Genomic DNA, 24,005 nt, shown 5'->3' with positions numbered 1-24,005 from the left:
GAAATATTCACTAATGCCAGCTGTCTCACTGAAGTGTTATGCTCAGTTAAGGCATATATGCTTGATAGATAGGAGACAGCATAGCAGTAATCCTTGAACACAGCTACAATGATCAAAAAAAAAGTTTAGGAATAAAAAATTCAAGACTTTAGGTCTGAGAAACTACCTGTTTTCCACATTTGTCATGCGTCACTTGGGATATCAGTCCTGAATACAATGAATTCAGCTGATGTTTTGCCCTTAACATCAGTGGCAGCAATAATCTGTCTCATTGCTTAAAAATTAAATGCCTAAAAACTTCTAAAATTGTCTTAGTTTGTCTTTTTGGGTGTTTTAGCCCCAAAAATCTTTGCTTTGCTATTCAGAGTAAGGATAGTGAAATAGCAAGCATTTGCATGGCTTGTAAAACCAATAAAACTTGAAAATGAACATTTCTACAACTCATTTTAAGTAACTTAGTATTAAATTCTCTATTTTTTTGCTTTCTTTACAATTTGTCTACAGTTCTTTAAACATACCTATTTGTCCTCCCTTCAATATCTTTCCACCTCTTGTTTTTCCCTCTGTTTGCTTTCTTATCAAAGACCAAAGAAAGATCATTTTCTTCTTCCTAAAATCTCAGGTTTTATAGCACAAATCCACTACTAAAATTATTACCAGAGAAAGCTCTCTGTCTCCCATACTTCTGGGCTAAAAGGTTTCAGCAGCAGATGAAATAAGTTTTTTATTTACTGATAAGCCCAAAAATACGTTTCCTGAGAAGATACAATTTGTACAGGGAAAGTCTCTCAGACCAAGGATGGTCAAACTATTTCAAATCTCATTAATAAATAGTATAAATTAATTGGCTTATATGTTCTGCTCCCTTTATTTAGGAACTTGACAACACCAGCTCAATCCATTCTGATTGGATTCAGGAGCTTGAAATACACTGTTTTTGTTTAGCAGCCTCTTTGCCAACCCTATTTACTGAGGCAAATACAGAGAGAGTAACATATTTTCCAACAGATTAGGAAAATTAAGTCTTCAAACTGTAACTGATCTTGCCTGTAGCACAGAATTTTGCCTGCTTTTGTAGCTGGAAGCTGCAGCAAAACCTTAAGGAACATATGCCCCATCGAGTACTGTATGTATTTGATTAGGTAGCTGCTACAAGCAGCTTCAGCGGTACAGGCTCCATATAAGAGCTCACACATCATTACATACGATCATCAAGATGTCAAAGGCTTGCAGCGCTTGGATTTACCACAGTCACTATCCACTATTGCTCCCTGTGTAACAGAAAAGGAACCACTTGGTGTAAAACTGTAACTGAATTACTCTTACAGTTGTCTCCATGCTTTCAGAGGATGACAGTTGAACTTCAAAACAGTTACTTTTTTTTTCTTCTTTATTTACTGTTGAGTAATCGGAGAATCGAGAAAACAGCTCAGTTTAGCTATGATGAGACTACAAGACAAAGCAAAAAGCAGATCTTCTTGTAAGAGGGAAAAGCAAGTGCTGTGAACAGTTGGTTTGGTGAGAAAGCTGAAATATAAACATTGTGAAAGAGACATACGCAACGTGTTTATCAGACTAAAATAGCTGCTAAACAGAACTAAAAATAATAATTGAAATGCAGAGACCCATTGCTTTTCAAAATAAACTTCGGTGCAAAGCACTGTAGTTATTAATTGCCATATGTCATTGTTCAGATTCCTCAGACAGACTCTCCCACTAACCTACGCACTCCAGTGTCAAGTCTGGGACAGGGATGCTTCATAAAATCATCAGCTTTGGCACCTCATTGACACTGGACACAGGCAGCTGTCATGCTGGTCACTGAGGTCCAAAGGCTAATGTCACCAGTTGGGGTCAAATCCTTCCAAGTGTCCCTCCCAAGGAAACCCCTTTTTCTATTCTAGATAAACACAGCAAATTAAGAGTGACTTGACAAGGAGTTTTTGAGCTTTGAACTGGTCGTGAATCCACTGGTTATTTTGTTTTCCTTTTATCTACGTTCCCCAAAGAAGACTAAAACCCTGTTTTCCCAATATCTGGAAAGGAGGCCTGGATTTTTTTCCTTCAAGCTCATGTCACATCAAATATTTTCAAACTTTAATCGTGAGGTGTGCCCACAATACAAAGTGATGGAAAATGTCCTTAACTTCTCAGACCACAGAAGAGATAAAAAAAGTAATTTTAATTAATATCTGGATGCATGAAAAAGACTACCATATTCCATTTCCATCTCTTTTAAAATTTCTAATAATGCTACTTCAGTTTTGGTGCTGTGGCCCTGATACCACTTTGCAAAGAAGAATTAGCATTACAATTTTGCCACAGTCAGACTAGAGACCAAAGGAGATACACCAGACAAGGAGCTGGGAGGAAAACAATTGGGAAAGCAGGAGGGAGGAGAATGAAGACCTAGGAAAGAAGAGTGTTTACAGGAGTGGGCAACCTCCTTTTGCCCTTCTGGAGCCAGAGAAGGAGCAAAGGCTCCCTGTCGTTCCCAACAAGATGCCACAGCAGCAACGTGTAGGCTGGGCTGGAAAACACTTCACTCTCTTTCCCGCAGAGAGGGGCTGAAGGTGGGAGCTGAATGGGGGATCCCATGGATCATCCCTGCAGCTCCATGATCTGAAGAGAAGTCATCCATTCAACTAATGAACACAGTCCATGCCTCGCAGTGGGGTTATGAAGTCAGAAAATAAAGTCATTCTCCTTGACTTTGGTATGACACAAGCTGGACAACTACTAGCAAACTTTATGGCACTTCCCAGGTCAGCCCTGCCAGCACCGTGCCAACAGCGACCCATTTCAGGGTGCCTAAAAATCTAACCTGCTTTTGCGGGTGGCTCTCTGACAGTCCAAGGAGCCAGCTCCACCTGCCTGGTGCTGTCCACCGGTGTCACTGCCACAGGGACAGTACAGGTAGCTGGGCATGCTTCCAGACCATCCTGGACACAAGTTATCCTGGGATACAGGGATGATGCGGCACCAAGCCCTGACTAATGTTGTCTACAGCCCGTCCAGCCCCGCGCTGGGCCCCACCGCTGAGGCAGCACAACGTGCTTCGGAGCTCAAACTTACAGCCCCCGGCCAGGGTCTCTTAGTATCTTCCTCCCCGCACGGCGGAGGAGGATGATGGGGAGCCTTCCCCCGCTCAGCCCGGAGGAGCAGGTAAAGGCGGCGGGGCGCTCCGAGCGCGGTGCCGCCGCTCGCGCCCGCCCGGGCCCCCAGCCCGGCGGGAGGGGGAAGGGGCACCCGGCGCTGAGCGGGGTGCCGAGCGGGGGGCTCCCCAGGGTGCAGGGCCGGCAGCCGCAGGCAGGCTCTGCCCAGGGCACGGAGCCGCCCCAGCCCCAGCCCCGCCGCTGCCGGGACGCGCTCGGCGGCGGCCGCCGGCAACAAGTGCAGCCCCTGGGGCCCGGGGGCGGCTTCGCCCCCAGCGCCGGCGCGGCCCGGGGGGGCGGTAAGGGCCCCCCGCCACTCACCCGCCCGTCTCGGCTCCCGAGTCCACGCAGTCGTCCTCGCCGCCGGGCGGCTTCTCCATGGCGGCGGCGGGGCTCCACGGCCGCCCTCCCGCGGGGGAGCGGCGGCTGCCGCGACCTGCCTCTGCCGCTGCCGCTCCGCCGTGTGCGACAGGCAGCGGCTGCCGCCCGGCCCGCCCCGGCCCGCCTGCCCGGGGCTCGGAGCCGCTCCCCCGCCCGGCCTCCCCCCCCCCCACCGTGGCGGGCGCCGGGCCCCCCTTCCCCTCTCCCGCCGCCCCGCGCCGGGGCAGCCCGCTGGGAGGGGCAGGGGCCGCCGGCCCCCTCCGGCTACCCCCGGCCCGCAGGGGACACCTTTCCTCCGCGCTCGCCGGCGGGCCGCCGTGGTGGGGGGCTCCTGTCTTAGAAACTACTTCGGCACCTTCAGTGTATCACTTTTGGGTTTCCAGCAGGAAGAAGGGCTGGAAGGTGCGGTGCCCCATATCCAGTGAACGTTAGGAGAGCCTGCTGGAGGGACATCCTCACTCTCCACCTGGCTTTGGAGTATCCGCTATTACAGCCCTGTGGTCTCCCTTAGCGCTGCTTGGCACTTGCTCATTACACCGAACACGATTATTTTGAAACTGCACACAGAAGCGGGTAGGGTATGGTTTCCCAGCCCCCTGAGAATTTCTGTAACGATGACAAAAACCGATGTGATGCAAAAAGAGCATTTTGAATGCTGCCTGTGAAGAAATGCTGATGTAGGGAAACCTACTGGTAGCGGGGCAGTCGTGTTCAGTAAGATGAGAGTGCAGGGAAAAGTTGTGGGCTAGCTCCTGTACGTTGCACGTGGCAGGCGTGTCTGACTGGTTTGGATTTGGAGGTGAACACCTCTCCATTGCCTACATAAATACAGATATTCGCTCACATAAGTCTGAACCGAGATCTCACTTTGCTAAAAAATAAAAGATAAAAGTCAGTCTTTCCTTTATCCACTTGGTCATTCAGGCTGTGGTGGGTTACAAGAGGAGAGGGCAGCACTGATATGTTGTTAGCTTGTGCCTCTGAGCTGGCAGACCAGCTCTCTGTCTCTTCTGGATCTGGTTCAGGCACAAAACTGCAATGTGTTCTCTGTTCCCTACAATCTAGGTACTGTGGGACAATTTAAAAAAATAAATCTACCACAGAACTGGGGAACCTCTTCCATTAATATTTTATGGCAAATGTGATCTTTGATGAATTGGAATTTTCTCTTCAAAAATCTCTACCAACTACCAACTACTATCAGCTGCAGGAGATGGCCACCTGTAGAAAGTGATCAGAAGTGAAAAAAAAAGGTTGTGGTTTGTTTGGGTTTTTTTTTTTTTTATATTTTCTTTCATTATCTGTGCCTTACAAGAAAGAAGAAAAATAGAGAAAATCTCAACATTTGAGACATAAAATAGAGAAAACCATAAAAATATACTGCACAAGACAATCTTACACTGGCATAAAAACTGCTAAACTGGTTTAGCTTGCCACCAACACTTTTTTAGGTAGTCTACATTGCATGGCATTGACGTCCTTCATTTCAGGATACCCATGCTTGCCAGACAGTAGTACAGCTGTGTATAGCAGCACGAATTCATAGTAACGTCTAACGTTGTTTAAGAGGCTTATGCTGGGTGTAGCTCATGCCACTGTTGTCTCCAATAGTATATGGCTCTGGTTCTCTAAAATAAGCTGGATGTAGGCAGGACTGCTGTGAAATCAAAAGAAAGGAGAGAACACCTTGGGAGGAGCTGTCAGGGTGGCATTAGCATACTGTAGGAACATCGAGCAGGCACCAAACACAGAAATGCTTATTGTGAAACCAGTGAATTCCTGCTGCTCTACCATGGAAAGACACCGGGCTTGCATGCAGTCCTGCAGCTGCTCAGCATCACAGGTCAGTCCACTGTGTGTCTCCAACGATCTTCAGAAGAAATTTGCAGACTTCACTATTCATCAAGAATTGGGAAAAAAAAATCATTGGATAGGAAAGCTGGTATTTAATCTGTTTTGAATATCTAGCTAGGTTTGCATGCGTGTCATTTTGAAAGCAGATTTTTCAGTTTATGTTGAAGATTTCACATAGACATTCTCACAAATCTAAGGCTTTAGGTATCGAATAAACCCCTTTAATACCAATCCTTCTTCCATCTTTCCCCCAGCAAATTACTAAAAGCTAGTTTAGATGAAATGCTATAAAAAGTACTCTATAGAACGGAACAGTCCTATACAGACACCTACACAGCAGTTCAGAACGTACAGAAACAAACTCTTCTATCCTTTGTAACTGGTAAACTGCCATCCAAACCATTTACTCACAAAATGAAATGCATACCATTTCTTTTAGGACTGGAACCAAAATGCTGAGCCTGGCTGTGAAAGGAACCGTGGCATGAGCTGGTTCTCTGCTGCTAATATTTGAATCGTCTTCCTCAGGTAAGAGGCATTAATGTGCTTTCAGACATGGTGTGTCATTAAGAGATTTGCCCAAGGCTAGAGAGAGGCAAATCTGAGACAATGATTCAGTATGTCCTTATTCCCAGCTTGGGCCTCTGTTTTGGGTAAATATTTATTCTCCATTGACAGCCACAGCCATGGAGGACCCTGAGCCCCCCAGAGGAGGTATCAGCAGTCTGTGTTACCAGACCTTGCTGTCTCTCTGATTCTTAGTCTACACACATGCATTTATTTAGTTACTGCAGTTGTGCTTAAACGCAGGTCACTTCTATTTGCTTTTAAGTGTGATTTCAAAGTGAAATAAATTGACTCTAGCCACTGTTGAACTGATTTAAGATGTAACCAAACCTCCTTAACTATTTAGAAATAGGTTTAGTTAAATTGATACATTTCTGTACGTACAGTTTTAGGTGGTCAGCTAATAGATCTTTTCCATCTCTGACTTTTATTATTCTAGTTAGTTATGTTTAAGCACTGGCATATGAGAGGATCTGGAATAGATTTTATGCCGCATTTAAGATTAATTTATTCCATCTGTCTGAGGGAGGGAAAAAAGAAACATTTGAAGGAAATATATAATTAAGATAGTAAGTAAAGCTACCACAAACTCTAGGCTCTTATTTATATATTTGCCTCATTTAACTCTGTTTTAATATGGTCTTTCACATAATTATGGTGGAAAGGAGACTCCTCTTTATTAAATTCCAAGCATTTCAGAGATCTTAATGAATGAGGTGTTAAGTCCTGGCCTTTACTTAGGTTTTCTCTGTAACCCGTGCTTCACATTGGCTCCTCTGTAGGTTTCATTGAAAAGAGAAGTTAAGTTTCAATTATTTTCTTGTACTTATGAGGCTGTGATATCAGTTTAAAGATGAGGATAATAGTGAAAATATTCCTAGGTTAAGTTTCCTCAAATTTCAGTCCTTTCATTACAGAACATTTAATAGGAGTGGTCACAAAAACTCAGATACAAAAGTATCAGGAGACATCTTCAAAGATGCTAAAAAGGTAAAGCACTCTTGTCAAAACCAAACACCAAAGACATGAAATTAATGCTAGTTCTGCAGAAATTTCTCTTGCCTCTAGTTGCCTAGGGCCAGATCTAAATTAGAACTTAAGGTACTTAAAAGAGGATGTAAAGCCAATTTTTATGGCTCTGTTCAAATCTGTTATCATGATAAATCCTACACAATGACTAAAGAGAATGTGTCTACCTTCCAAAGGAAACTTTCAATGTACCTGGTGCTGTATGTCCAGATTGTACAAGGTTCACTGTTCTAGCTTGTATCAGCAAAGTGAGGCATCACCTAACTACAGCCTCCAGCTGCTACAACCTCTGCCCTCACAGAAGCAAATGCAGGCAGCAGAACCTCCTCCTCATCCCTCACATAATGGTCCTAGTAACTGAGAACACGGTGCAGGAGAGCGGTAGCTGCAGCCTTGAGCTGAAGAAAGGCAGAGTAGAAAGCTGAAAGATAAACTACATCAGATCATACGTGTACTAAAACAGAAGAGGAAGCAAAAGCATCAATTTCCCTAATGAATCCACACCTGGATTCAAATTTCAATCTCTTTTCTGCCCCCCGAGTTCTGCCTGCTGGGATATCATCTTTCGTGCACCAGCCGGGAGGATGGAACGCAAGCGGAAGAGCGTGCGTCTGGTTTTGCAGCCCAAAGAGAAGTGAGTGAAAAGAAGTGGCTCTTTTGTTCATTGCTCCATGTGACTGTCCTACCGATTCCGGTATCACTTATCGGATATTTCTAGCTTCTCCCCTATCTTTCTTTCTACACAGTGGCAGAACTTCACTGTCAGGTAGAGAGAGAGGAGAAAAATGTGTCCCTTTTCATGTAACTGAAATTCTGGTGATAAGGGTGCTCTGCTGGGGAAAAAAAGCACTTGATTCTGTTCTTTCCATGCAGCATTTTGGATCTCTCCCTTTTTCTGTGCAATTCCCAAAGAAAAGGGGACAGATGCCACTGCAGTTCCTTCTGGCATTATACTGTAAATTAGAGTCCTCCTAGTTTTTGAGAGACAGACCAAGAACCTAGCTTAGCAGAGGGTTCAGTAGTGTAGATGAAGAAGTGACAAAGATGCTTAAGGATGGGATTTGTCGTTCCCAATTAAAACTTTTCAAAATGGACTATAATTGTGCTGTCTCCATTCTCTGCTACCTGACTTTAAAGGCAGAATCTCGCCCCTAATAAGGGGTTCTGGATCCTATTCCTGGCACTTTCCATCCCAGTCTAGGTGTTGCAGTGATGGACTTCTCAGTTTACAGGATCTGGCATTTATAGAAAAGGTTTTCTCCTTTAGTGGTCCCGGTGGAAATTAGCACTCTGCAGGTCAAGACTATTAACATTCACTACTGGACTTAAGACACTGGATTGCAGATTTAAAAACAATGGAGGCAATTGCAGTTTTGGAAGGAGGTGGAAAGTTACGGCTTGGCATGTGGTTCAGTCTTCATGCTAGGTCAGCCCTAAAAGGCTGACTTTCAGACTGGTAAATGTTGCCAAAATATTTGTGGCAGTTTCTCACATAGACTGTCGGGTTGTTGGGATTCTTAAGGGTTACAGTGAGGTCAGTTTCATTTGTGGTAGGTCTCAAGCCAGACACCCAACCTTCTAAAATTCTATAATTTTGAGGTAAAATACAACTATGCAATAAAAAGCTGTTTCTTCAAAGCACTGAGGCCAGGGTTTTCAGTGGAGTTTAAGGGATTTTGGTTCCCAGGTCCCACTCTTTTAAGTTTCATTTGAAAACCCTAGCACGCACACTCCTACAAAAGTTCATGGTACAATGCAGCAAATATGTATTTTATAAGCAAATTGCTCTTTTTTTTACTTGAATTCTAGTATATTAAATTTTTTATTGAAAACTTCTAGCACTCAGTAACAACTGCTATAAAAAGCTGAGTATTTGGAGTCCCTTTCTGTATCATCCTGAAGCCCAGAGCTCAATGGGAGTACAAGGGGGAGCAGAGCTGCACCCCACCTCTGTGCAAGCATCTGGTTGGAGGACTGACTAAGTTGGGCAGTGGAAAGTCTTTTTCAGGGGAAGCCGAGATGACTATCATGGACTTTAAGGAATTAATCTTGCCCTCACATTGCAAATGATCCTGTTCAGCCAGACCTTTTCAATGGATGTAATCAGTGGCTTTGCTGCCTGTAGGTGCCAGGATCAGCAATCCAGGCTTGGACCTTGGGGCAGTGGCTCTGTGCCAAGCAATAATGCGTCAGCCTCCAGGCTCTGAGTGGACTGATAAGTACTGACATCCTAGGTAATGTATAAGAGATGAGCCTTTGCTCCAAACCTTGACCCAGGCCTCACTGGTGTGAGGAAACCTAGAAGAGCTTAGCACCAGTTTGGACAGCCCTGAATGTAGAAAGCCTGGTGTACAAGGGCTACGTGCCACAGATGTTTGAAGAGATGTAGAGGTCATGCAGGTGAATTCCCCTTTTTCTGGTCACCAGCGACTGGTATTACACTGCACATCTCCTTTGGTGTCCTGTAAGAGAGAGTGCATGAGCACAAGCCAAACAAGGCCACCTGGGCCTCCATCTGGGACTGGAGAGGTGCTTTCAAGATCTCAGTGGCTGAATATAGACCTACAGATGTGCACGTATTTCCAGGTACTCTTGGACTGCTTGGCCAGAGGCTACTCTGATCTCTGCTGGCTGATGGATGGAGAATGTAATCTTCTTCTGTGGACTTGCTGAGTTGGGGAGGCAAGGCTTGAGACAGAATGTGTGTTAGGTGATGCTCAAGTGTTTGCTTGATTTCTCCCTTGATGGAAATGTTAAGAGTGTATTGGAACACATCCATTAAAGCACAGGGGAAATGTTTCAGTTGTCACGTTTAAAAGAGTGCCAGCAGGTGTCATGTGGTGCCACGTGTGTGAAAAGTTTACCGGGAAAGCGGGCAATGGACTTGGTGTCACTTTTACGAGGTCAGTGAGACAGTTCTGGCTTCTGGTGAGCATCCTAAGCCATTCACATATACTCGGTGAGCGATCATCGCATTCACAAAAGCACTCCTATGCTGGTAACCGTGGCAACTCCTATTAAATAAAGTTTTTCATAAAATAGTGTGCTTTACAAGGCAGAGGAAACGTTATTTTCAAGGACCAGTCCTGTACCCACTGGCGTTCAAAGAGGAAGGATTAAATCCCTGTGGCAGCAGCAGTAAATATTATAGCAGCTTTCACATGTAGACTCTTCTGAAGGGGAAAATGGTCTTCAGGGGTTTTTTTCTCCTTTGCAGCTGGTTGTGACAGTAAAACATTTTACTCTGGAAAGCAGCTACATTTAAAGCACTGTTGGATCTCCAAGGGAGATTCTATTTCTTAATTGTTCTACCACATTTTAAAAAATCCAGTTTTGAATTACCTGTGATATAAATTTTTAATCGTAAGATTGACAGTCAGGTAGTCCTATTAGGTTTAAATGGTTTTATTAAACCTCTTCATCCAGTAGTTGTGAATTTTAGCAACTGTTTTATCAAGCGAACAGCAGGAATGCCTGTTCTATGCATAATCTAAGCCATGGTAAACATAGTGAAGTAGATCACAGAAATAAAAATTAAATAATTTTTGCTAGAAGATATTTGATTCTGTTTCCACTTCTGAGATCTGTAAACAAGAGTAGATTTACTGGTGTAGAGGGAGTTGTTAAAGTCCCATTTACTCTGGCCGCTGTAGGGGCTCCTGTGTCCGGTGGCTTTGTACAGCCTTCCTTCCCCCTCCCTCGTTAGATTGAGGCTACAACTACTCCTTTCACTGATATGGTGAGACAAATGTTAAAATATCCCTTCTGTCACGTTGGGAGCAACCTTGTATGTACGATGTCTCTACCTGTGCTGAGAATGCTAGGAGGGAATGACTGCCAGTGAATTGTGAGTCAAGAGTGTTTTGCTTCAGAGGCATCAGTGCTGGTATCAGCATGGGGAGAGGCAGGTGCGAGAGAAATCGTACTTGATATAAATGTGCACTTCTATTAAAAACTGGCAAGGAATGAAAGCAGAGCCTTATACAGGAACCACAGGAAGAACATCACTGGGACTTCAAAGGAGGAGAAACACTGTACCCCAGCGTATGGGCCGGGCAGTTCTTTAATGTCCTCTCACAGCAGGCAAATCACTGAAAGAATGTAAAGCATGTCAGTTTTCTGGTTGATCCATCTGTACCAGGGTGGCCCTTTCTGAGAGCTTATGGATCAAATTAAAGGTCTCAACTAAACCTGCAAACTGCATCATCCGATGACCTGCAGAACCAAGGTGTCTCATTCTTTTGCTAGCAGCAGAGCTCCTTAGCAGCAAACACTCGGCTAAAGTGAGGCTGCAAACCCTGACCTCCTCTCCTGTCCCTGACCGTGCATGTCCATGTCCTCATCTCCACACTGCCTGGAGAATTTGAAAGAGCTGGTCTGACTGAAAACCAGCCCAGCAAAAGAAAGAAGTGGTTTGTCTCCAACCAAATTATTTTCCTGGAGAGACTCACCTTCTGCTTGCACAAATGGCAGCAGCAAGACAACAGGGTGGGACAGAACAGCATGGCTGGCAGCGCATGGCTTCTCCAGGGCAGGGGACAGTGCTGCAGCAGCCCAGATGCAATGTAACTTCAGCTGCTGTTCTCATACCGCACTGAAAAAGTTGCAGAACTATCGCTGGGCTACATAAAAGGATGAAGGGCAGAAACTTGGCCCGAAAATCCATTAGCCAGGAAGGATTGTTAGGAAAAAAATTTGGATACTGTTTCTGTGGTCTGCAAGTTTTAACTGAAAATTACATAACCTCTTTTGGCTTGTATAAATCAACTTTAAAAAAATAGCTTTGATGTTTAAGAAGCTCAGACATGTAATAGCCGGCTCTGGCATTTTGCAAGAAGTTCATAAAATAGCTTAAGACCATTAGTACTTGTTGTTGTAAACTCATTCTGTAGCTTGGGAGCCATCTGCTTATCTCCGGAGTTTATTACCACCCATCTACCTTAGCATTTTGGATGGCTGCCCATCACTGGAGCGTGTGAGTGCCTTCCCTTCGAACAGCAGTGCCTCCTGGATTCCCTGGCTGCTCTGCAGTCTTCTTTTATTGGAGACAACTATTTATAAGAATAGTTGTACTAGGTTGTATCCAAGATCCATCTAGCCCTGTATCTGTCTCATCCAGTAGCCAAAAGCAGATGTTTCAGAAAAGCGTAAGGACAGGGCAAACTTCTAATGGTACTTCCCTGATTTATCTCATGATGCAAATTTGATAATTAAGAAGGCCAGGGATCCTAAGAGTATTTGAAGTGGATCAGAGCATAGGTATGCTTAGACCAGCTCTGGTTGCGGTAACAGTTTGGCTAGGAGAATATGTGCCTGATTTTGTGAATACTACACATTTTAGTGGCATTCCAGTATCATCACCTAGCTAGTGATGGGGAAAAAACCTTAACGAAACAGGAGAGCTGTCTTGGCAGCAGTTACACTCTGATTTCATTCCCCCTGGAAAGCTGCACTGTGCAGGTGACAGAGCATCTAATGATTGTTGTCTTGAGCTCTGATATGCCTCACTCAGAGTTTTGTGATGTTGCAAAACTTCTTGGTCAATCTGCCAAGACCTCCACGCTGTGGCTGGCAGTGCTACTGGCTGGAGGTGGCTTCTAGTGATTTATAGGTATCATCCTGTACACAGATGGGTGGTTGTAGCCTTTCTGAATATGTCGGTTTGATTTGATGGGGGAAAAGGACTGTCTGGAAGAATAGAGGTAACAATATCAATCACTATGGAAGACACGTCAGGAGAGAATGTCCATCAAATTTGCTCATTGCACCTCTTAGCTCCAGCGTATTTGATGCACGAACCAGAGCCCAGCTGCTTACAGGTGCAGGGAAGCCCAGCTGGATTTAAATATTCTGCCTGAAGGAAGAAGAAGGTCCTGTTTATGACAATAAGGCTGAAATGTATTTTATCTCCATCCTGCTACAGGACTTGACCTGAGCCCGCACAGCCCTGCCTAGTCCCAGTGGCCCTCTGCCTTGTTTCCCTTGGGCCACAGCTGGAATAATGGTACCAGTTTGGCTTCTCTCTTGTGGCAGAGGGGAGGAGGAGAAGGTCTAAATGCTCATTTCCTTCTTCCCCATTAATTTTACTCCTTCCATAAAATTCCACATGGCCAATCTGGCGAGCATACAGAGGCTGCATGACTCTGGGTGGCAGGGGTGCACTGCAGCAGGAAGTCCTGCACCCCAGAAGGATGCAGGAGCAAGCGAGCTGTATACAAACTGTAAAAACCCACCCCCACCAAGTCTCGAAGATGAAAGGAAAAGGCCTAACTGTTACTGTACCTGCTGTTATACCCACTGTAACAGACCTCTTGGGAAAACAGTCACTGCCATAGTGTAACAGGTAAAATCTTTAAAGGGTGAACCTCGAAATAATTATGCAAATAAAAGCATTTACACTAGTAGTGAAGATCAGGTTTTGCAATGCAGATGGAAATGAAATAGAAAAAAAATCTTTCTAAACTTACTCTTTTTCTCTGCTGGTTGCTGGATTTCCCCCCAGACTTGGGCCCATGCAGCTCACTGGCAAATAGATCCTTTCAGAGCCCAGATGGGCGGTAAAAGGATGACTTGAGAAAAAGGCTTCCAAAAGCTATTCTCAAGGCACCTAACGTGTAGCAGCTAAAGGAAAGACAGTAACATGTGCGAGGCACTCTTAATCCAAATCCCAGTAATGGAGTTATACGATAGGCTGCAGCCTCTTGCCTCTTAATTTATAAAGGATCAAGTGGTATTAGAGCCAGTCAGCAATGCATCATAAAGTGCTCATCACAGCATGTCAGTGCGTAAAAAAATGCCACTCCACAGAGAACAGGGAATAAATTCATCATCTCCCCTTTAAGTAGCTATTCAAGGAAGCTGATCAGCATGTTCTTCTCTGCGAGTGAGGAATGCTGTTTACGCTCAAAGAAATAGTGTGTGACTTTCCTGCAACGGTTTAGATACGGATTCTGGGCAAAATCGAAATGCATGAAACCAGTGAAACAGTTATGTTTATTGTCTGAAAATGCACTGTTAATCTTAAATCTAAGGCAATGCTTTTCATTATTTTTATCTGTTCAGCAAATGGCACTACTGTGTAAAAAGGTTAAATTTCATTTTGAATATATACATCCTTTATGCCCTTATGTGTGTGTGCATGTTGACATTTCTGGGACTATTTACTTCAGCCTGTTACTACAGGCTATGTTATGGATCTACATAGTATTTTCGGAATATGCATTATGGACAGTATTCTGTGTTTGCAGGACTGATCTCATAAATAGTTCCTTTTCAGCTATTTCCATGATAATGTTATAGGAATAAGCACCACAAAAACCCTTAAGAAAAACTTAAGAGGAAAAAAAGTCTAAAAACTTGTAAAAATTTTATTCCACGGCTGTCAAAGGAAGAAGAAAAATACATGATCTTAAGCACTTGCCTTTGCCCAAACAATGTGAAAAGAAGTTTTACAAGTTTCTTCTTGCCCAGAAGTTGCTCCCATAACTGCTCTTCAGAAGTTCTGTTCATGAAGTCATGATAAAGATGCCAAGTTTATTCACCTGGGATTTATCAAATAAAATCTCATCCTACATTTAGACAATCATTTTCAAGCCTATCCATTTAAAGTTAGGTATCTACATTTGTGTTTAGGTTCCCACGTAATACTCACAAGATTTTCAGCACTTGGTATCCATTGGCAATGCAGATGCGGAGCACTCTTCAAAATCTACATTTCTTTTATTGATCTCAATATGAGCCATCAGCTCAAATTTTGGTTGCAGAGGATAAGGAATCTGTCAAGCATGTAAGATAGGGATGTAGTGTTTAACAGAAAAGCGGAGGATCCTCTTATCCCACCCAAGGTTACACCATCCCTCTGTTTGGCTCCAATTTTCATATAAATTTCCATCTTCTGCCCTTTCTTTGTGGCTCATTTCCCTAAGGGGATAACCTTTTTACAAGTACCTTTGTTTTAACTGCCACAGCTTGACCTCCTTTAGCTCATCTTCAGGACCCCTACCTTGTTTGTTCATCTTCCTCAAAAATCCACTTTTTTCCTGTTGCTCTCAGGAAACCACAGCAAAAATGTATTTTTACTATGAGTTCCAGCATCTGCCTATTGTCCTCAGTCAGCTGAAGTTTGGACAATATTTAGTATAAGGCAGTGCAGGAGTACAGGAAAATCTCTACTGCTATAACCAAGGTCTATGCCATCTTCTTCTATTCTCACCACACGAGTCTGTGCTGAAGATATGAGAGAAACAGATTTTTGCCCGGAGAACTTAGCAGTGTTAATTTGTAGGTAAAAAAAGCCAGAGGCATTAGTCACCAGCTCAGAGTACAAGCACGGGATAGAGGAAAAGTCTCCACTTGGGGAAAAGTTGAAAGGAAATTTTTTGTCTGAAAGAAGATTTGAAAGAGAAGAACGGAGATTGCGTGCAAACAGGGAGCAGTTCATTGAGTGAAGATGTGTGTGTGCAGCTCCATTTTGTGTTCCAGGAGAGCAGTGACCGTACAAAACAAGTGTTGGACAGAATGAATTTTGCTTAATATCAGGCACTCTTCTGAGCACTGCTAGGTGAGGAGCTTAGCTGACCAAGTCATCTGCCTGCCTTAGTCAGTGGAGAAAGACAGGCACCCTCAGGGTGATTCACACCACAGAGTGTCTCTCTTCGTTGTTAAAGCAGCAGCCTGCACGTGGGTGGTAGGGAAACTGTCCAGGCATATGATAGGATCCTCCTATATAGACAGATGCCTCCAAATTTCCCATTCTTGAAGGAGCTTTATAATACTAACCGATAAACTGCAGTTAATGTAACTGTCTTAGCGTACTGCCTGTTTCTGCTAGACAAACATTTCTTGTGGGATAAAATAATTTATCTGGGGTAGAAAAGTTTCTTTTAGTAACTATTATAGTTACTGTGGTTGCTGTATCGTGAGATCACCCACATGAAGAAAATGTTTATTGGATTGTTTGAGTGATTGCTTCCTTTCTTGCATTTTTGGCAAAGCTTTTGGGCACAGGAAGAAGTAAATGGACCAAAAAAAGTCTTGTTCACCTCCCCACCCACATTGTCAGCCATGATTATATCAGCCATGATATAATAACACATGTTTAAACATTTTGTAAGTAAGGAAGAATTTTAATGGGTGATAATGGCAGAAGCTTATGGTATAGCTAGTGACTAATTTTGCAATGGCTGTGGAAATGGTATTAGATGACTTAGGGAACTGAGTGTGGGCTCTGGATCATTTCACCAGCCAACAAAAAATAGCAGTGGGTTACAGTCCAATAACTATATAGTGATTTGTCTGCTGTAGGTTTCTCTTCTAGGGTGAGTGACAGAAGACCACAGCTGTATCTAGCCACCTTGTAGGGGAACCAAAAGGCTGGACACATAGGGAAGTGATCCTTCCCACAGAGCAGGTGTCTGGTTAAAGCCTGGTCTTGCTGAGGCATTGAGAAGGTATAGGGGTTTGTTGAGGTATATGGCTAGGTAATGTTTACACAGTGCTGTAAGAGTGTTGTCTTTGTTGTTTTGCATATGTTAATAAATCTAAAAGGCTATGAGACCTGCTGCTAATCTGATCTCTTTATTTTCCAAGTGCAAGCTCAACTTTCAACAGTATCCTCAGTAGCAGAATATTTATTCAGTCTGTAACAGTGACACAATAGTATTTGCTTTTCTCACTTTCTGTACAGATCTGGTTATAAGAGGAAGCCTTTTGGTGATATTCATCACATTGTTTTTTGAACTGATTTTAGAGCTGCTCTTCAGTTACAACTTGGCTGTCTTTTCTTTTTCCATGCAGTGAAGAAATGCATAAGGACACCAACCCTCACTCCTCTTCATTGCAGGTTAGCAAAAAGCCCTTGCACAGAAAGGAACTTCCCTGATTTTGAGTGCTCTGCCTAGGGGACAGGGGATGGGATATTGCTACGGCTGTGACAGCAAGGCCCTTGGCCATGAGCTGCTTGTCTGCTGCCCAGGACTGGGGCCATGGTGCTTGAGGACCGTGGCTGTGCTCTGGGAGACCTCCCTCACTCCCATGTAGCAGAGGTTCTTGGAGAAGATTCATGGGCACATGGTGCAGCTGCTGAAGTTTAGACACCCAGTCTGGGAAACTTATCTTTCTGGACTCCCTTCAAAGTCAGGGAAGAGAAATAGGTCCTCTGAGTCACCTCCAGAGGACTTTGTTCCCTCCCAAGTACTAGGCAGCACACTTTCTGCAAGTAGGTGGTATCCTAAACACTTGATTTCCCTGCTTAGAGTTAGTGAAATCAATAGCCTGTGTACCTGTCTGCAAGGTGGATTTCGTGCCCTGAACCAGAAAATTCACATCATTAAGACCTAGATGACAATGACTTAAGTGAGAAGTTTGTTGGGATGCTGAGTTGTATGTATACTGTTATGACATGATCTTTTATTGATCTTGATGGGTCACCGATCAGTTCCAACAAGGTGACCAGGGCAGACAGAAAGCAGCCACAAAGAAGGCAGATGTTGAGTGATGAGGTGCTACTGGTGTTTATCCGAATTCCATTTTACAATAAAATCTCTAGAAGTTGTACGCCTCAGAACTCCTGGAGGCACTCAAGTTACAGTAAAGATCTCCAGCAGCTCAAGAGCTCTTTTGTAAGAATATCTCTCTTTAAATAGTGGATGCCTTCTTCCACTGCTTTGAAGTTACACACGGACAAGAGAAGAAAGGGACTGCTTGTAGAGCATTAGAAATCCACTCTAGTTTTTGTAACTTAGTGAAAGTCTAGACCTACGTGCTAAAAAAATGTCAAGTGCTTCTTTTCCCACTCCACAAGTAAATGTCCTTAATGTGACCTCCACTCCTGTGGTACTGGCAGAGGTCCTTGTCTGACATTCCATCTCTGTGGAGGGAAGATGTCAGAAATGATGTCCGTACCTGGGAATGGAGCACAGTACTGAGATTCCCCAGCCGGTGGGGACACTCCCAAGCCATACAGATTTACCAGCTCAAATCCCAAATCACACTGACTGAATTAACATAGCAGTGCATCTGAAGCAAGGGCTGTGAAACTGGGTGCAGTGCCATGTGGACACAGACCGCTTTGGGACCTGAGTGGCGTTACATCCAGATACCTTCCTTCCACCTCCACAGCACTTCTGGTTCATGAAGGGGTTCTCTCCAGGCATCTCTAGCTCCTTTAAGGCTCTGACTGAGATTTTGTCATGCTTATTCAGCCCTAACAGACTGGATAATCTGGCCCTCAGGGCCAGGGAGAAATCAGAGTCTGACCCTTGCACAAGTGGTCGCACAGCGATCATCCTTCTCACTAATGAGAATGTTCCACCTGACCTGTTCTGTGTTTTCTACTCCCTCCTAGTCACCTGCTTGTCCACATTAAACCAGAGCAGGATTATGACTGAAAGCATTTTTTTTTTCCCTGTGGAGAAAAGAAAAAGCTAGAACCAGTCTATAAATAGCTGAAATCTGACTGCCCTAATGAAAGTAGGCTTCATGTCCATATAAATTAGGTTCTTTCTTAGTAATGCTTGGTAATAATTTCCATACAATTCACGTGCAAGTCCACATGCCAGAGAGTATTGTTCAAGGTGGAAATTGCCTGTATCTACACGTCTGTAGAAGAGAAACAGTTGCGGGAGGAGTGCACAGATACGACACCAACCTTGACGTCTTTCATCTTGATCACAGACTTGAAGGGTGAGTGAGGTAAACCGTCATTTGGCCAGAACGATGGTCAAGGAGGACAGTGTGCCACTCATCCCAGTATTGACTTGGTTATAGCTGAATTAAAACACAGCTTGGAAGCAGGCTGATAGAAACAGAAAAAATTCCACAAAAATAGAGGTGAGAAGCAGGAAGGAAATAGGGTGAAAACTCCTATGCTTAGGAAGATGCTTCAAGAAGTTTATCAAGTCAGAGACTTTTCCAGGGGTGCGCAAGTCATTTTAGATGAGTTCTCACTTGCAAAGAGACCTCATTCTGATCTCTCCTTGCATTCTCACGCTATTGCCTACAGAAGGAAGGAATTAGAGCTAAGGAGCACAGAAGTTAGTGTCTTTCATTAGACCAAGGTGTTCAGGTTTTATTGTGAAAAATTCTCTGTCCATACCCAGAAAAACTACTGAAATTTCTAGGAAGTGGGAGTCCTTTGTAGGACAGCTGCCTACAGGCATGAGAATGCAAGGAGAGCCTGACAGTTTTTATTTCCAGAAAGATCATTCTAACCACTGTTGTCACTGCCGTACTTCTCTCTTTGACAGCAAGGGCAAATATGACCATGGCTCTGACTCCTGGGCACAGAGCAGTCTGCCTGCATCCCCACACTCCAGTGGCTTCATGCCATTAACCTGATTGTATCAGACATTGCAGCCAGTGCAGCCTTTGACTTACTTATATCTCTGACTGATAAAACCCCACTAAACTTCATAAAATTGAGCAATCCAAAAGAGTTTTCTGTGGTCACCTTTATTAGTAATTAGATTAAGGAACAGATTGTGAATCTACTGAATTTGGTCAGATTTAGGTAGCAGCTGGCTTATTAATAAAGGAAAAGATTTAAGCAGTTTGTCCATAACTGAATGTTCACATGACTGTGCTATAACTATAGATTAAAATAAAACTAAAATCAACTATGAATTAAAATTTTAGTCATCAGACTGGTGTTCTCACCTCTTCCCATACAGCAGGGTCCACTCTGTGTATAAGCATTTTCCACTTGCAAAATCTGAGGCATCTGCAAATCACGTAAGACTGAAAATGATTAGTATAACAAATACAAATATAAGCTATTTATAGAAGCTTATCCCATATTTATTATTTACAGTTTTCCATTCAATAAACACAAGCCCTACCACAGAAGGCAGGGATGAAATACAGTGACATAGTCCTTCATTCCGTGCTGATACTGAAACCTGGAATGCTGAAGACTTTTGCTTCTTTTCTTCAAATGGCTTTCACAGTAAAAGGTGCTTCTTATAGGGATGCTGGCAACCTGAAGCGCATTTGGTTTCAGAAATCAATTCAAGGTATTTTCAGATAGTGCAGCCACTTGTGATTCCTGCCACTTGGTGCTTTGGGTTCTGGGTTGTTTTTTTTTTTCATTCAGCTATATCTTCTCTCCTTTGTTACCATATATAAGATGTATACAAGTTGAATATTATTAGTTCAGGCTATCGTCTTGTAATGCTGAAGTTGAGGCAAACTTAGCCAGAAACTCCAGCTGGTGTAGGATCATGCCCTAATCCATGCTGTATGCTCCACAAAGAAGGAATGGGAACACGCACACAAACCATGCCCAAGCCCAAGATTTTGTATCCTTTTCAGTTATAATAATTTGCAGTGTTAATTGCGATTACACCAAAAAAGCCCCCAAAACAATTTTCCAGGTAAAGTTATTTTTTTTACAGTATCTTTTTGAAGTTCAGACATACCTCATTTAGACTTTAAGTAGTTTGTCCTGCTGAGATAACATGTATATGGTGTGGACTAGCTCATACATGTAAGGCATTCTCCTTTTTGTGATAAGCAACAGTATTGCTTGTTAAAATGCAATTGCTTCATGGAGATGACACATCTTTCCCTTCCTTCCCCAATCCACAAAAAAGACACCCAATAAACCCAAACAGGACTATGAAACAGATTGGCTTAAATGAACGGAAGGGATTAATGACATCTACAGTAATGGCAGCACAATCCTAAACTCCAAGCAGAGCCCAAGACCAAAGAGTTGCCTGTGAAGCCCATGGGAGTGTTGGTTTTCCTGTCTGTGCTGCACACATTTGCGAATGGCAATGTGAAATTCCCAGGTATGTTATGATGAAAACAAATCTATAGAAATTTTATTTTTTCTAACCTGTACTGCTCTGTGCTAGTGTATACCAAATCCTTGACAGTCCCTGCCCATGGCAGGGGAGGTGGAACCAGATGATCTTTAAGGTCCCTTGCAACCCAAACCATTCTATGATTCTGTGACTAGAGTGTGTGTGTAAATCCTTTGAATGAGTTAATCTATACCAGCTCAGGTATAAAAAAGACTTTAAAACCTATGCCTATACTGGTAGATGAAAAAGGTCCATGGCACCATGCAGTCATAACTCACCTGTGATTGTCCACACACTTTTCAGCAGTTTTAACTTGTGTCAACTAGCACCCCATTAAACAGTGCCCATCATAATTTGGGCAACAGCACAATCTTTCCAGTTGGCATTAAAGACAAAGCCAGATATTATGGGGGAAAGAGAGAATTTATTTAGTTAGATGTAACCCATGCTATATCCGTTGCCCTCAGAGCCAGAGGTCTGACCTTTCACTATCTGATGTGCATGCACAGAGGTAACCTCACATGCCACTGGTTGACATGGACACCATCTAATCTAAATTGTTCTGCAGTTCAGTAGCACTCCAGAAATAACAGTTGTGGTACCGTATGTGATAACAATCACAGTAATAAACAGCAAGATTACATCAGATGTTTGCGGTTTTATTAAAAAAATAATTGAAGAGCAAGAAATAAGGAACTTGGCCCCTTTGTACCTGGAAGTTTTTTCAGGCTTATAAAAATAAGGACTAACGACGCATAAGCATCATGAATTCTTTTCAGAAATAACCTTCTGAGTATAAATAAATATCTATAAACTGTGTTTCCTGCTTGTTTTATCTAGGTGTTGAAATTAATTTGCTGTCTGCTAAAGCAGTAGAGATCTCAGCATCTGACTTGGCACACGGGAGCAGAAATATCTCCCATTGATCTGATTGATGTTGGCCAACAGCCAACATGAGTTTTCTTCAAAAGCAAATTCTGAGTTCATAACCATGACTATTCAGCAGTTTTTATCCCATTACTGAGAGCTACTTCCTCGGTCAGAGAATGATCCCATGAAAGCTGTACATCCTAAACATAAAAATTCACACTGAGCTGCTCAGAAATAAGATATTAAAAATATTCTTTCGTAGGAAGTATTGGGTAAGTAATTTCTTAGAGTAACGATTCAAAACTCACTCTTCGTTCCTGTGATGCTTGCAACCAGGAATGTTGTAGGAAACCCAGCGTATACAGCCACTATTTATATTATCCCCTGGGACCTCAGTACTGTGCTGGGCAGCTCGGTGCTGCTGAAGGGAACGGCCTTCAACAGACTTTGCGACCCCAACTATCTGCTGGTGGGAGGCAGTGATCCTGTGCTTTTCCCTTTTTACTCCTCCATGGCCGTTCCAGTCTAGCTCCATATCATTATTAACCGTTTACATAGCCCTAGTAATCTCTGGATTACTAGAACTCTACAGTTTTATCTGAGAATGCCACCACACCTGGGAGGTGTATGCGGTTTTATATCCTCCAGGTACGAATCAGTGAAGTACAGAAATGCCCGCGCCCAGCGAATTGTTGCTTAAATGTCTGACTCGGTGCAGATAAACAGCTCGCCAAGGAGCTGGGATGCGCGACGGAGCGGTCGGGAGCCTGACCGAGTAACTCTGGAGGTCAAGGCTTCCATCTAGCGGTAAAACGAAAAGGTGCAAAAGGAGCCGACGGTGGGAATGAGGGCGGCTGAGGCCCTGGTGAGCATCCTTCTTGTTCCAAACCGTAGCAGACGGAGAAGAGCAAGAAACTGAAAGGAGAATAAAAGCCAGGCAAAGCACAACATCTCCGAGGTTTGGGACAATCGGTGCAGTTCAGGCAAAAAAGGAACACAGTTCACTGGGGTGGGTGGTGTTTTTTACTTAAACCAGGCAGGACACTCTGCAGATGTGCTGGCAGCAGGCGGGTGCACTGCATGAGCTGTGTGGCTGACCCACGGCCTCAGCCATGGCAGAAAGCAAAGCCTGATCTCTGCACGGTAATCTATATTGTCAGGTTTCATTTTTCAGGAAAAAAAATTGTCTGTCATGGAGGGTGAGTAGAACAACTTTTTTCCAAGTTATGATCATCCTGTCAAGAGTTCTGGATAATCTTTTTTCTCTCACATGCTTTAGAATTGTAATCTGGCTCATGATCACTTCTGCAAAGACATGCCAAAAAGATGGTACAAATAGATTACTTCCTGGAAACTATAGAGGCTCTGTGACAGCAGTGAATTCTGTAAAGAAAGAGCTCCATGACCTTGTGGAGGTTGCTTTTGCAACATCAGCCTACCTCTTTCCCCCCGACTCCTCCCCAACCCAGCCACCACAGAACAATTCTTGATATCCATAGGCACAAATCCAGACACACTGTGAAGGAATCAAAGTGCCTATTTCATAAGCACATCAATAACCATAACCATATTCACTATGCAAAAAATGAAGAACAGTGACACTTGAGTGATAAAAGATAGTGTTATGCATACTGTTGAAGTCAATAAGGTGAACTGAAGTGAATTAAATTGAAATATCAGCTCAGTTTCTGCTGCCTCATGTTTTCAGACAATTGGATTTCTCTTTATGCAGGAAGAATTATGGATGACAGATTGCAGTTCATTTCCACTGCAGCAAATTCTTCTGGATATTCCCGTTGTATCTGCTTAGCTCCAGTGGATGTGTTACAGATCCTCCACCAAGTCCTTGCTAAATGTGTTTTGACTCAGAAATGTAATGACCTTTGCTTGCTGCTAGCTCTGGCCACAAATTGATCTGTTATTTTGGCCTCTGCACTTCTGTAACTACCACAGTTTCCTGGAAATGCCTTTACTTTTATTAAGTTTTAGGACCCCCCCCCCCAAAAAAAAAAAAAACACATCAGAAAAAGAATGCTGACTACCTCAACCCTTTCCATTCTGATGGTCCCTTTCAGTTTGCGCTGTTGCTCAGATTACAGGCCTGTGAGACTCAGCTGTTTCAGTTCACCAGGGTTCACATAAATATTTCCTTCCATTTCAGTTAACCTAGCTTCACTTCCCTTCTGCCTGACCTGGAGATCTCAGAGAAAAACCTAGTTAGCATCTCCATATTTCACCCACCTTGGTCAAAGGCACATGTTCTGCCTGATTTCAGGGTGCAGCTGTAAATCGTCATGTTCCTTTGAGCACAGACTAAGCTGGCTTGCAAACTTTGTGAATTTAA

At 43.5% G+C, this 24,005-nt stretch overlaps 1 protein-coding gene across 2 annotated transcripts in view; it reads right to left on the bottom strand.

The window, feature by feature from the left end:
* FAM124A (family with sequence similarity 124 member A) overlaps positions 1-13,609 on the bottom strand; it is a 54,180-nt gene extending 40,571 nt beyond the window's left edge. The window contains exon 1 of one of the 2 annotated variants that reach the window (XM_027790743.2): positions 13,454-13,609. In XM_027790743.2, the coding sequence (XP_027646544.1) occupies positions 13,454-13,500 (47 nt within the window). In that variant the 5' untranslated portion in view covers positions 13,501-13,609. Of the gene's footprint in view, positions 1-3,476; positions 3,604-13,453 lie in introns of those variants that run through there. The other variant, XM_055803092.1, reaches the window with a different exon arrangement.
* Between the last annotated feature and the right edge of the window lie 10,396 nt (positions 13,610-24,005).

Source organism: Falco peregrinus, chromosome 4 (assembly GCF_023634155.1).
Source record: "Falco peregrinus isolate bFalPer1 chromosome 4, bFalPer1.pri, whole genome shotgun sequence".
NCBI lineage: Eukaryota > Metazoa > Chordata > Aves > Falconiformes > Falconidae > Falco > Falco peregrinus.
The sequence above is the reverse complement of the archived record's forward strand: the minus strand, read 5'-3'. Positions and strand labels throughout refer to the sequence as shown.